This window comes from Nanorana parkeri, unplaced genomic scaffold (assembly GCF_000935625.1).
Source record: "Nanorana parkeri isolate BGI_ZX_2015 unplaced genomic scaffold, ASM93562v1 scaffold488, whole genome shotgun sequence".
Taxonomy (NCBI): domain Eukaryota; kingdom Metazoa; phylum Chordata; class Amphibia; order Anura; family Dicroglossidae; genus Nanorana; species Nanorana parkeri.
The window spans coordinates 1,035,713-1,048,435 of record NW_017306756.1 but is presented as its reverse complement, the minus strand read 5'-3'; the positions used below and the strand labels follow the sequence as shown (position 1 = coordinate 1,048,435).

Here is a 12,723-nt window from a genome sequence, read left to right as displayed (position 1 = left end):
AGACAGGTCCGATCTCAGAAGCAAGTTGCTGGAAGACTGCTCAGGTAAGCCTGCACTTTTCCAAACGTGGTGATCTGTAATGTATTGCTTGGATTTGTATTCCTCTATAGCTGATGGTACATTGTGCTGTAAATTATACAGAGGAATACAAATCCCAGCAATACATTATACACTGTATGTATAATGTATTGCTGGGATTTGTTGTACTCTGGTGGTACAAAAACCCAGCAATAGTACATTATACAGCACAATGCAGAATACCACCAGCTATAGAGGAATACAACAAATCCCAGCAATAGTACATAATAGCTGGCGGGATTCTGCATTGCGCTGTATAATGTACTGTTGCTGGGTTTTGTAGTCCTCTATAGCTGGTGGTATTCAGCATTGCACCACTGTACAATGTATTATTGCTGGGATTTGTTGTAGTCCTCTATAGCTGGTGATATTCTGCATTGCGCTGTATAGAGGACAACAAATCCCAGCAATAATACATTATACAGCACAATGCAGAATGCCGCCAGCTATTATGTACTATTGCTGGGATTTGTTGTGCTCCTCTATAGCTGGTGGTGTTCTGCATTGTGCTGTATAATGTACTATTGCTGGGTTTTGTAGTCCTCTATAGCCGGTGCCATTCTGCATTCATTGCTGTATAATTTTACACTTTCCATTTCACTATATTGCACACCACACTATCTTTTTTTTCTTTTTTACTTCCACCGCTCCAAGCTTGCTACTGTGATGGACTACAACCTCAATACAAACTAGTAGTCCCATCACTGGAGCAATTTTTTAAACTTTATTTTATTGTTTATCCGATTAACCGATTAATCGAACCTAATAATCGGCTAACTAATCGATTTTGAAAATAATCGTTAGCTGCAGCTCTAGGCTTATCCTGGGCTGGCTGGATTCTGGTATGTCCAATCCTCTTGTAGGTCGCAGTATAACCTGAAAGTATATGACTTCATCTGTCTCCTAATGGACTTCAAACAGAGGATTTTAGAGTATAAATATTCTATGTTTAGTTTTGGATAGCATAGGGAAAGGTTAATACCGCTGTCAGGATTTTTTTCCCATTGGGAATATTCTTGTCCGGTAGACACAGCATGAAGTTGGTCCAGTTTTCTTGCTGCTGTTGTATCTTTTGCTCTAAATTTCCATGTGTGATATGATGCCATGTCATCCTCAATGTTCCTGTTTTACAGTGAAAGGTCGGACCAACCTTAAAATTAACGAGAAATACCTCTCCCCTGAATTCTCTCCGTCCACTGGGAAGTGTTCAGGGAGCCAGTCCGCATCGAAGGGGATGTCTCCCAGCAGGTCGAATTCCAGCCTGACTCTGTACACCAGTGCCTCGGCCCCCAACAGTCCGCAGACCAGAAAGGTGAGAATCCCGCCAGAATGTTAGAGGAGGGGGCGAGAGGAACAAAATGGATGGTTGTCTATTCAGTGTTATAATTCAAAAAGATACTTGGGGAATATTTTGATACAGAGAATTAGTGGAGCTGCCATTGTAGGGGTAAAAAAGAATATCTTCCTTCATCCCAGATTTCTTCTATATTGTCTTTTCTAAAACTGAAGAATATTTGTATACAGGGCGGGATTTACTCTCTCTGCTGCCCCAAGGTCAGGTTCCTCAATACGCCCCCCTACCTGCCAAACCTCCCCCATGGAGGATGGGACAGACCTGCAGGCTGCATCGCCGGAATCACTTGTACAGAACAAGCGGCGGCTTCCCCGCTCTACATTTAGCCCCGCTTGCCCAAAGCAGGGCTAAATATAGAAAACAGCTACCCGCCTGGCATTCGGAACTGCATGTCCCAGGCTTTGGGAGATAGAAATTCCACATCCCTGCTGCCCCTCTACTCCCAGCTGCCCGGGGCCGGGCCTTGGTTGACCTTGTGGGAAATCCAGCCCTGTTTGTATATTGTCTATAACAATATTTGTATATTGGTTTTTATTGCTGTTTGTGTCCCTGTTAGAGAGATCGGGGTGACCATTATCACTGAAAGGAAATCCCAAATTTTGGGTTGTCATCAGAACAGGAATAGACGGGAAATCTTCCAATGGAGACACTAGTTCTGGTGACCACCAGGGATTTCCCTTTCATGGGATGGATTTTCTTTCACTTCCTGTAAAGTGAAATCTCCCCAATGGAACACAGATGGCAAAAAAAAACCTGACAGGGGTTGTAGCCCTCCCTTATTCTATCCAAAAAAAAGTTTTGGCTTTGGTTCTACTTTAAGAGTAACAAGGTTGGAGCCCTCAACTCCATATGTTTAAACAAAAAAAATTACTTAAAAGTTCTGTGACTGACTTTCTTCAAAATTGATTAACACAAGCATACAAACAACTGAACACGGAATTACAATAATAAAACTTATAATTATTAACGGTCTATTAAAAGTCATGAACCGGCTCCAAATGGACCGTACATAGAATATTTCAACAATGTAAGGTAATATTTCACTGCAGCCAAAGTCACGGGCCATCAAATTCCAGAATAAAGATTTAGAGGGTTATTCGCTGCTGAGCCGAAGGATACAGCCGTAGCTTCGGCTAATCCTTTGGCTCACTTCAGTCGCCGGAGCCCTTGGGATCAGCCGAACTGCAGGGCTGCTGTACGGGCTATTCACAATACAGCAGCCGAAGGTAACTGAACAGCTCAGCCGAGCCGAACGCATATGCTTTGGCTGAGCCGCAAAATGTAAACAAATAGAAATAAAAACCCCGGTGTGGGGTCCCCATCCTGATCCATACCAGACCCTTTAGGTCTGGTAGAAATGTTAGTAGGGACCCCAAATTAGAAAGTTAAAAAAAAAAGTGCGTGGGGTTCCACACAAAAGTCATATCAGGCCCTTTCCCGACCAGACCCTTTATACGAGCACAAGGTGCGAACCGATCGCGCTGTGGGTGCCATTATTTTCTAATGGCACCCCAGTCACGCCGGGCGGATTGCGCGGTATTCCGCCCGTGCTTATGAACAGCTAAAACAGCCGCGTGTCGTGTATCGCAAAAAAAAAAAGTACTTGTACCTTTTTTCTGCGATTGCCGCACGGATGTCACCCCATTGATATCAATGGGGCCGCGCGGAAATCGCTGCCTGCATTGTGCAAGGGACGCGCGTCCTGGGTGTCGTGCGGTTTAGCGTAGGTGTGAACCTGGCCTCACGTGGTTTAGTGTTCTCCCCAGGTTTAGATACATAAGACCAAAAGATAGTACTGTTCACGTTACAAAACAAGTCTGCGGGTCATCAAGAAACATTTAGTATATGACACAATTATTGGGATATTCCTCTTCAGGCATGTATATAGAAATATACTGTTCACGCTAACAAAGCCATCGGCCATTCTAACCACAGGAACCCATGCAGCGTGTGACGTGGGTCATGTACCGTGTGAAAATATAACTACACAAGCAGACTATTATTCAGTAAAGTCCTCCACAGGCGTGCTGACCTTGTACAGTATATACAGTATGTACAACACAGCCTTGGGAAGTGTCATCTGTTAATGCTGATCTTGTACATTGTAACAAAAAAGAGGTCATCTGTTTGCTTCTATGTGGACACGGTGCCTTTTATATTGGCAAAACCATCAGGGAATTGTAAAAAGAAGTTTAAAGGAGAACTATGAGGTGAGTGCTTTTCACTCACCTCATAGTTCTAGCCGACATGTGACAATGAGACTGTTGCAGGTCGGCTCAGTAGATCGGGAGGTGAGCGAACACATACCGGCGTTCGCTCACCTCTCGATCCTGTCACGGCTCTGTGCTGTGACGGGGGAGGGCTGGATTCCCCTCTTCCCGCTCCGATCCTCCAGCGCTAACTGGCGGAACGGACGGGGGAGGGGGCGGGTACAGCTGGCTCTGCCTCTAGATAGGCAGAGCCAGCTGTCAGTCACGCAGCTGGGCGGATCCAGACATAGCTGGCAAAACAGGTAGGAGAGCCCAAGTTCATATTCAGCGGCTCCTTAGGGGGTGAGCGCTACATTTGCTTTTGTCAAGTTTGGTATAAAGTAGAGATGCACCGATACCGATACTAGTATCGATGCCGAGTATTTGGGCAAGTACTCGCCCAAATGGTCCGATGCCTGGCCTGATACTTCTGGTATCAGGGGGCCGAGCAGCGCGTCATTATACGCTGCCCGGCTTCCTGATTGGCCGGGAAGCCGGCTCCATGCTCCCTCGTGACAAGGGAGCATGGAGCCGGCTTCCCGGCCAATCAGGAAGCCGGGCAGTGTATAATGTCTCGCTGCCCAGCTTCCTAATTTGTCGCTAGGTGACGAGAAAGCATGGAGCCAGCTTTCTGGCCAATCAGGAAACCGGGCGCTGTGTAATGACGCGACGCCCAGCTTCCTGATTGGCCGGGAGGCCGGCTCCATGCTCCCTCGTCATGAGGTGACGAGGGAGCATGAAGCTGGCTTTCTGGCCATTCAGATAGCCGAGCGCCACGTCATTACACGGCGCCCGGCTTCCTGATTGGCCAGCTTCCTGGCCAATCAAGAAGCCGGGCAGCATGTAATGACCCGCTGCCCAGCTTCCTGATTGGTCGGGAAGCTGGCTCCATGCTTTCTCGTCACCTAATGACAAGAAGCATGGGGACGGCTTTCCTGCTAATCGGGAAGCCAGGTGGCGAGGCTTCCTCAATGGGACTTCCAGTACTCGGTATTCGGGTATTGGCGAGTACCGAAAAAAAATATCGGTACTCATTCTCGATACCAAAATACCGGTATCAGTGCATCCCTAGTATAAAGCTTTATCAATGGAGATTATAGCCGTATATCACTCCAGAATGGCACTCATGGACAGGTGGTTAAAGTGCTTACCTTCCCCTTCCTCTCCATATAAATGCCCATCCACTTAGCCATTGTAGCCTTACCCCTGAGGAAGCCTGCCACAGGTAAAACCTATCAAGTTGCACTGGCTTTATCTCTGTGGAGGGCCTTGCCTTGCTACCACATATTATATCTCACCAGATGCTTGCCTACATACAGCTTTGGTGGAGTTATAGCTCAATCGTGTGCCACTAAGGTTTTCCTATGCCTCAGCGCTCATCTGCTCATGTGTCCAAAAATTTCAGAATTGCAAGGTCCAGGTCATCTCTGATCACAGATGAGGCAGCCTTAAAGTTCTTAGCAGCTGAAAACCGCACCAATTCCACCTCAATAATTAATAATTAATTACTATTCAGTAATAACTAGTCCAGTGTTGGAGTTATGGTACTCACATTTCCTGGAAAAAACACTGGCAGTATGGGTTATACTGGTCATCCCATGGTCTATATCCCTCAATTTCCAACTATACTGGTCATCCCATGGTCTATATCCCTCAATTTCCAACTATACTGGTCATCCCATGGTCTATTATCTCCACCTTTACTCTGTACTGGTCATCCCATGGTCTATATCCCTTGCCTTCCCTTTATACTGGCCATCCCATGGATTACGGCCCTCATCTTCCCTTTATACTGGTGGTCCCATGGTCTATATCCATCACCTTTCCTGTAAACTGGTCATCTCCTGGTCTATATCCCTCACCTTCCCTCTATACTGGTCACCCCATTGTCTATATATTTCACCTTCCCTGTATACTGGTCGTCTCATGGACTATATCCTTCACCTTCTCTATATACTGGTCATGCTATGGTCCATATCCCTCACTTTTCCAACTTGCTGACCACTTTGTACAGAACTCAGTGTTTCATATCTGTGCACACACGTTCCTATGGAACTTGGACTTACGAAGAATGGAATTAGTCACTGGAACATGCTTTATATTTCTTATATGAGGATTTGCACTATTAGAGCATTACCAGATGACATTTTCCAAGACTGTGTTGTACATACTGTATATGTACACGATCAGCACGCCTGTGGAGGACTTTACTGAATAATAGTCTGCTTGTGTGGTTATATTTTCACACGGTACATGAACCACATCACACGTTGCATGGGTTCCTGTGGTTGGAATGGCTTTGTTAGCATCAACAGTATTTTTCTACATATATATGCCTGAAGAAGAATATCCCAATAATTGTGTCATATACTGAATGTGTCTTTGAGGCTCACGGACTTGTTTAGTAATGTGAAGCGTGCTTCTATATATTGGTCTTATGGACCGAAACTTGGGGTGAACACTAAACCACATGAAAGTTTATGAAATCAAAATCCTTATTCTTTGGGAACTTGATGGCTTTGGCTGCGGCGGTGAACTCTTGCCTTGCACTATATGAACTATTGTATGTACATTTCAGTTGGAGAGCCTGAGTTTGCCCAAAGTTTATTACTTCTTTTGAACAAGGTTTTTACTAGACCATAAGAGATATTGGTTATATTATCATAATTCCTTGTTTAGTTCCTTCTATGCTTTTGTTGATCATTTCACGTTCTTTGGATCATTTCCAAAGAACGTGAGTCCATCAAACTGTTAAGAATTGTTTCTTATATACTGCTTTATAAATATTAAATTATAATATGTTGTACCTGCTTCTTAATACATATTACATCCACCTTCAACACTCTCCCAGGCTGTCCTTCGGAGAACCCGATCCGGCGACCGATGTCAAAGGTCCAGGTCATCTCTGACCACAGATGGGGCGGACTTAAAGTTCTTAGCAGCTGAAGACGGCACCAATTCCACCTCAACAGGTCAGTAATGGCTAGCCTTGTGTTAGAGGTAGCCTCCTGTCCTGGGAAAAAAAACCCACTGGCAGCATGGGCTATTTCCCATCAATAGCATGGACAGGTTACACTATACATCAGCCAAGTGGCAACCCAAGTTAAATATCTTTCTTTTTCCTTTATACTGGCCATCCCATGGTCTATAGCCCTCGCCTTCTTTGTAAACTGGTCAGTCCATGGCCGACAGTATATCCCTCACCTTCTCTGTATACTAGTTGTCCTAAGTTCTATATGCCTCACCTTCTCTGTATACTGGTCGTCTCATGCTCTATATTATCATTATACAGGATTTATATAGTGGCAACAGTTTGCGCAGCGCTTTACAATATAAGGAAGACATTACAATTACAATTCAAGACAAGATGGTAAGGAGGGCCCTGCCCCTGAGGTGAAAAATGTGAAATCTGCGCTTATGGAAGGGTTAAGTGTTAAAGCTGCTGCGCTATAGTTTTTAACAACAATGAAATAATGAGTGTGCAGCGCTGCACACTCATTATTCCCTGCCCCTGAGGGATTACAATCTAAAAGGGAGGTGGAAGTGATACATGAGGAGATAGCTGTGTGGGGATGAATTGTTTGAGACCTTCCCTGTGTACTTGTTGTCCTATGGTCTATATCTTTCACTTTGCCTTGATACTGATCATCCCATGATCTGTATCCCTCACCTTTCCTGTATAATGGTTGCCCCATGGTAACCTTCCCCGTATACTGGTCATCCTAAGGTCTATATCCCTCACCTTCCTTGTATACAGGTCATCCCATTCACCTTCCCTCTATACTGGTCGTCTCATGCTCTATGTTCCTCACCTTCCCTCTATACTGGTCGTCTCATGCTCTATGTTCCTCACCTTCCCTCTATACTGGTCGTCTCATGCTCTATGTTCCTCACCTTCCCTCTATACTGGTTGTCTCATGCTCTATGTTCCTCACCTTCCCTGTGTATTGGTTGTCCCATGGTCACATTCCCTGTATACTTGTCATCTCATTGTTTATATCCCTCACCCTTCCTATATATTGGTCATCCTATGATATATACAGTATACAGGTGAAACTCGAATAATTAGAATATCGTGCAAAGTTCATTTATTTCACTAATGCAACTTAAAAGGTGAAACTAATATATGAGAGAGACTCATTACATGCAAAGCAAGATAGTTCAAGCCGTGATTTGTCATCATTGTGATGATTATGGCTTACAGCTCATGAAAACCCCAAGAACCCCAAATCCACAACCTCAGAAAAGTAGATTATTACATGCAATCAATAAAACAAGGATTGTACATAGAACAATATCAGACCTCTGAAAAGTACAAGCATGCATATGTACTCAGTACTTGGTTTGGGCCCCTTTTGCAGCACTTACTGCAATTACTTTTGCACGATATTCTAATTATTCGAGTTTCACCTGTATATATCTACCTTCCCATTTCTGAAACCCTAAAACTTGACCTAAGTCCTAACAAAAGTGCCTTAGCTAAACCCCGGTAGGATTTGGTATGCAGTAAATTTATAGAACTGGTGGAGGGTCTGAAAAATTTTGCAGCTGGTCATTCAATTCCTACAGGAGTCGTGGTAAGACACATCCATTAAGCTCCTTTCTTCTCTGCAGGGAATATTTTACACCAGGGTTGGGCAACTCCAGCCCTCCAACTGTCCTTTAACTACAAATCCCAACATGCCTCTGCCTCTGGGAGTCATGCATGTAACTGTCAGTCTTGCAAAGCCTCATGAGACTTGTAGTTCCATAACAGCTGGAGGCCGGAGTTGCCCACCTCTGTTCTACACCTCAGCCTCTGACCTTGACCTCTTGTCTTCTATTCCAGATAAAACGGACGCTCCTCCGACATGACCTCCTGTGACCTCTGTCCCCCCCCGGGAAGCTCATCATACTCCAGATCTGCCGAATAGGAATCTCTGGGCTGGCCCATAGCATGGCAGATAATGCTCCTGACATCTGCTTGTCGAGAGGCCTCTGGCAATGGAGGCGACCATGACACTCTGAGACTTGGGGGCTCCAGAGAGTCAGACTTGTTGCCTCTCCATGGAGCTCAATGAGAATGGGGGTCACCGCCGCGTGACATACTGAATGACTGCGTTGTGTGTGAATGAGGTGACATCACTCAGCTTCAAGAATAATACTTGCCGATACTCTGCCAGAAGATGCCAGCTCCCCATACCGCCAATTCAGCATTGGAGCTTGCTCAATATGGGAGAGTACAATTTCTTTTATGTCCATTGAGGGACACGGGAAGTGTTCCAGCTTTGGGTTACACTGTTGCATTTAGGAGGATGGTCTATATATTTAGGAGGATTGGACACTGGCAAAGTAAAAAGAACTGAAGGCCCGCCCAGGATAACCCCTCCTACTATCAGCATGCCTCAATTTTTGCTGGTGTTTTAGGAGGATGGACCTCTTTTCTGCAGTTCTGCTGCATTAGAGGCTTACTTTTTTTTTTGCTAGCACCTTTTTTTTTTCAGGTTACACTGAATTCTCATTCTACCATTTCTAGGCGGCTCAGACAGACCATCATCAAAGCTTATGGTCTCAAGGACCGGCTTCCACCCTTTCCTGTCAAGGCGCACTCTACTAGATCTGCGAGTGCTTCCTGGACTTTTGCAAGGCTGTCACCTGGTCTTCTGTTCACACGTTCTCTAAATTCAACCAGGTGGATGTTACGGCCATCTGATGGCAGCTTTGGGCGTAAGGTCCTTCAGGTGGCTTTTTGAACTGCAGGTAGTCCCCAGTTCTCTGCTGTTTTCTAGGGCTTGTTGGCTTTTACTGGGTTGCCCACCCCTCAGGTGGACTAGATTTGGACATCCCAAAGTTAAAGACTTCATGTGTTCCTCAATGGACCAGAAAGAAAATAGGATTGTTGTACTCGCGGTAAAATCCTTTTCTTGGCGTCCATTGAGGGCCCCCTCCCTTGTGTGTTTCCAGTATGATCATGTTCTCGGCATTGCTTGTGACAGACTGGGTAGAGCAGGGGTTAACCTGGGCTGGCCTTCAGATTTTTTTGTTTGCCAGTGTCCAATCCTTCTGAAGGTCCTTTCTGTGTCTCCCAATGGACTCCAAGAAAAGGATTTTATGATGAGTACAAAAATCCTAATACTTCAGCATGAATGAAAGTGGAAAGCCACACATGGGTGCCGCACCATAGATGTGCATTCTGCACTCTTGTTAAATATAACAATGTCCTGTATTTATGAATCCATAAAAGCAAAGAGAACTGAATTCATAAATTCACATTTAATTGTAAAAATAGTGCCCACCACAACTTTTCATTGTCATCTCTGTAAGCACTTAGTAGCATCAAACCTCCAGGCCAAATACTGGTGAGTCTTCTGTCATCGTTCCTGTACTGAGCTATTGGGGATAATGAAACTCATTAACTTTTCATCAGAAAACTGAGAGCACAAAAATTCCAAAATTAGATTTTTCACTCACAATTTTCCACTTTTAAACCTCAGCATCCTCAGGACACAGATACAAGCAGTATGCAGAGACCCTATCCTGAGGACACAGAGACCACGTCCCCAGTATGCCAAGACCCCACCCTCAGTATGCAGAGACCCTATCTTCAGTATGCCAAGACCCCATCCCCAGTAGGCAGAGACCCCATCCCCAGTACATCAAGACCCCGCCCCCAGTATGCCAAGACCCCATCCCCAGTATGCCAAGACCCCACCCTCAGTATGCAGAGACCCTATCTTCAGTATGCCAAGACCCCATCCCCAGTAGGCAGAGACCCCATCCCCAGTACATCAAGACCCCGCCCCCAGTATGCCAAGACCCCATCCCCAGTATGCCAAGACCCCATCCCCAGGATGCAGAGACCCTATCCTCAGTACATCAAGACTCCACCCCCCAGTATGTAGAGAACCCATCCCCAGTACGCAGAGACCCCATCCTCTGTACGCAGAGAACCTATCCTCAGTACACACAGACCCTATTGTCAGTACACCAAGACCCCACCCGCAGTATGCAGAGACCCTATCCTCAGAATGCAAATACCCCATCCCCAGTATGCAAAGACTCCATCTACAGTATGCAGAGACCCCCATGTTCAAGACAAATAGACCCCTTCCTCGCTATGCAGAGACCCTATCCTTGGTATTCAGACACCCGATCCTCGGTACACAGAGACCCTTTCCCCAGTAATCAGAGACCCCATCCTCAGTACACTGAGACCCCATTCTCAGTATGCAGAGACCCCATCCTCAATACACAGAGATTTCATCTTCAGCACACAGAGACCCCATCCTCAGTACACTGAGAACCCATTCTCAGTATGCAGAGACCCCCATCCTCTATACACAGAGACCCCATTCTCAGTATGCAGAGACCCCATCCTCAATACACAGAGATTTCATCTTCAGCACACAGAGACTCCATCCTTGGTACACAAAGTACTCAGACACCCCATTTACAGTACGAAGAGACCACATCCTTAGTATACAAAGACCCCAAAGGGATGTATTGGATCTTTGCAGAAATATTACTGCTTTCACACAGAGAACAAGGCTCCTTCTATGCCGCATGCTGGCAGGGGCAGGCTTTTCTTCTCAGGCTGTGGCTGCTTTATAAATAACAAACTATAAGACTTTGCACATGTTTTTGTTTTGAAGGAAGAGGAAGGGTGAGAGACTGGGAATAAAGACGGCCCTCAAAGAGGAAGTGCTTGGAGGCCAGTAAGAGAAATGGGACTGGAGAGGAGGGACATGATTGTCAGTACAGGGAGAAGGTCAGGAAGAGAAGTCAGGAAGGTGTGTTGTGGAAGCATGAGCAATGGAGGCCAACAAGAGAAGGAGAGGCCAGTGACTAAGGGTGCATAGGACAGTCCACATCTCAGGACGGTGGTCAAGTGTGGGGTTAGGAAGGTCAGGAGTTTATGGCACAATGATGAGGTTGATGGAATAGGTATGTGTAAGATGGCAATATGGAATGCAACATAAATGGCAATATAAGCAGGAAATGATGTAATTTCCTGTGTGGTCACACCATTGTGAAAGACAGTTTCAGCAATAGTATAATGTTATATAAGAGTTCAGTGAACTGTTCAACTAGTTTCTCTCAAAAATGGTGTGTCCTGGGAACGGGAGTGACGTGAGACGAGATGAAGAAAGTGATCAGATGGAAACTGTTTGGGATTATCTTATGGAGCCTGGAAGTGGAGTCAGATGACCTCCTGGCAGCATATTGACCTTACACTGACCATCACCTCTCCAGTATAGGACCCGTCACCAGCCACATGCCCGTAGAAGGCCCATTTGAGGAATTACACTTCCAGTCCTGACACCCAGCTGCCATGGCAGAGAAGATGAATGATCCTGAAATGGTCCCTTGTGTTTTGGAATCTCATGTTGACCTCAGGCAGCCATGGGCTCTTTTCTGCCAGGGTCCTCGGTAGTGATAAATGAAGGACGGAGAATATCTGAGTCATCTCTTACACTGTGATTTGAAGGATTTGGATCCACTAATCTTCCTTTATTTAGTGTTACAAATGAAATATCTAAAAATGTAAATCCATCTTTACGAATGCATACAGAGTCCTATCCCCATAGACAGAGGGTGTTGAGCATGTCTTGCCATGTGAGGACCCAACACACCCCCCATCCTCCTTTTCCTCTGCATCCCTGAGATGCAGAAGAGCCTGGGGCCCGTCAGCTCTAGGTTTGGGCACCCCCTCCTATAATGCCCATCTGGTGTTGAAGGTTATATGGGTTGGTACCAGAATAGATATGGGGTTTACTGGTGTACAGTAAGGGGGGAGTGGGGATATTGGGGTATAATAAAAGGACAGAGAGAGATTGCGGTACAATTAAGGGAATTTGGGAACACTTGAAGGACAGAGAGACTGTGGAAAAATAAAGGGACAGAGAGGGATTTGGGTACAGTTAAGGGAATTTGGGTATACTTGAGGGACTGGGTTACAATAAAGGGAGTTTGGGTACAACAGAGGGAGAATTCAGAAACAGTAGAGGGATAGAGGAAGATTTGGGGACAAAAAGAGGGAGAAAGGAGGGAAAGGGGTACAGT

The 12,723-nt window shown here is 45.5% G+C and overlaps 1 protein-coding gene and 1 long non-coding RNA gene across 2 annotated transcripts in view; both read left to right on the top strand.

Moving 5' to 3' along the window:
* Positions 1-8,824, top strand: part of LOC108790618 (microtubule-actin cross-linking factor 1-like) — a 23,772-nt gene extending 14,948 nt beyond the window's left edge. The window contains exons 8-10 of the mRNA XM_018560926.1: positions 1,212-1,390; positions 6,533-6,653; positions 8,510-8,824. Of these exons, the coding sequence (XP_018416428.1) occupies positions 1,212-1,390; positions 6,533-6,653; positions 8,510-8,535 (326 nt within the window). The 3' untranslated portion in view covers positions 8,536-8,824. The remainder of the gene's footprint in view (positions 1-1,211; positions 1,391-6,532; positions 6,654-8,509) is intronic.
* Positions 8,825-11,363: 2,539 nt separating this feature from the next.
* Positions 11,364-12,723, top strand: part of LOC108790621 — a 5,521-nt gene continuing 4,161 nt past the window's right edge. The window contains exons 1-2 of the long non-coding RNA XR_001941457.1: positions 11,364-11,375; positions 11,713-11,718. This is a non-coding gene — a long non-coding RNA (uncharacterized LOC108790621). The remainder of the gene's footprint in view (positions 11,376-11,712; positions 11,719-12,723) is intronic.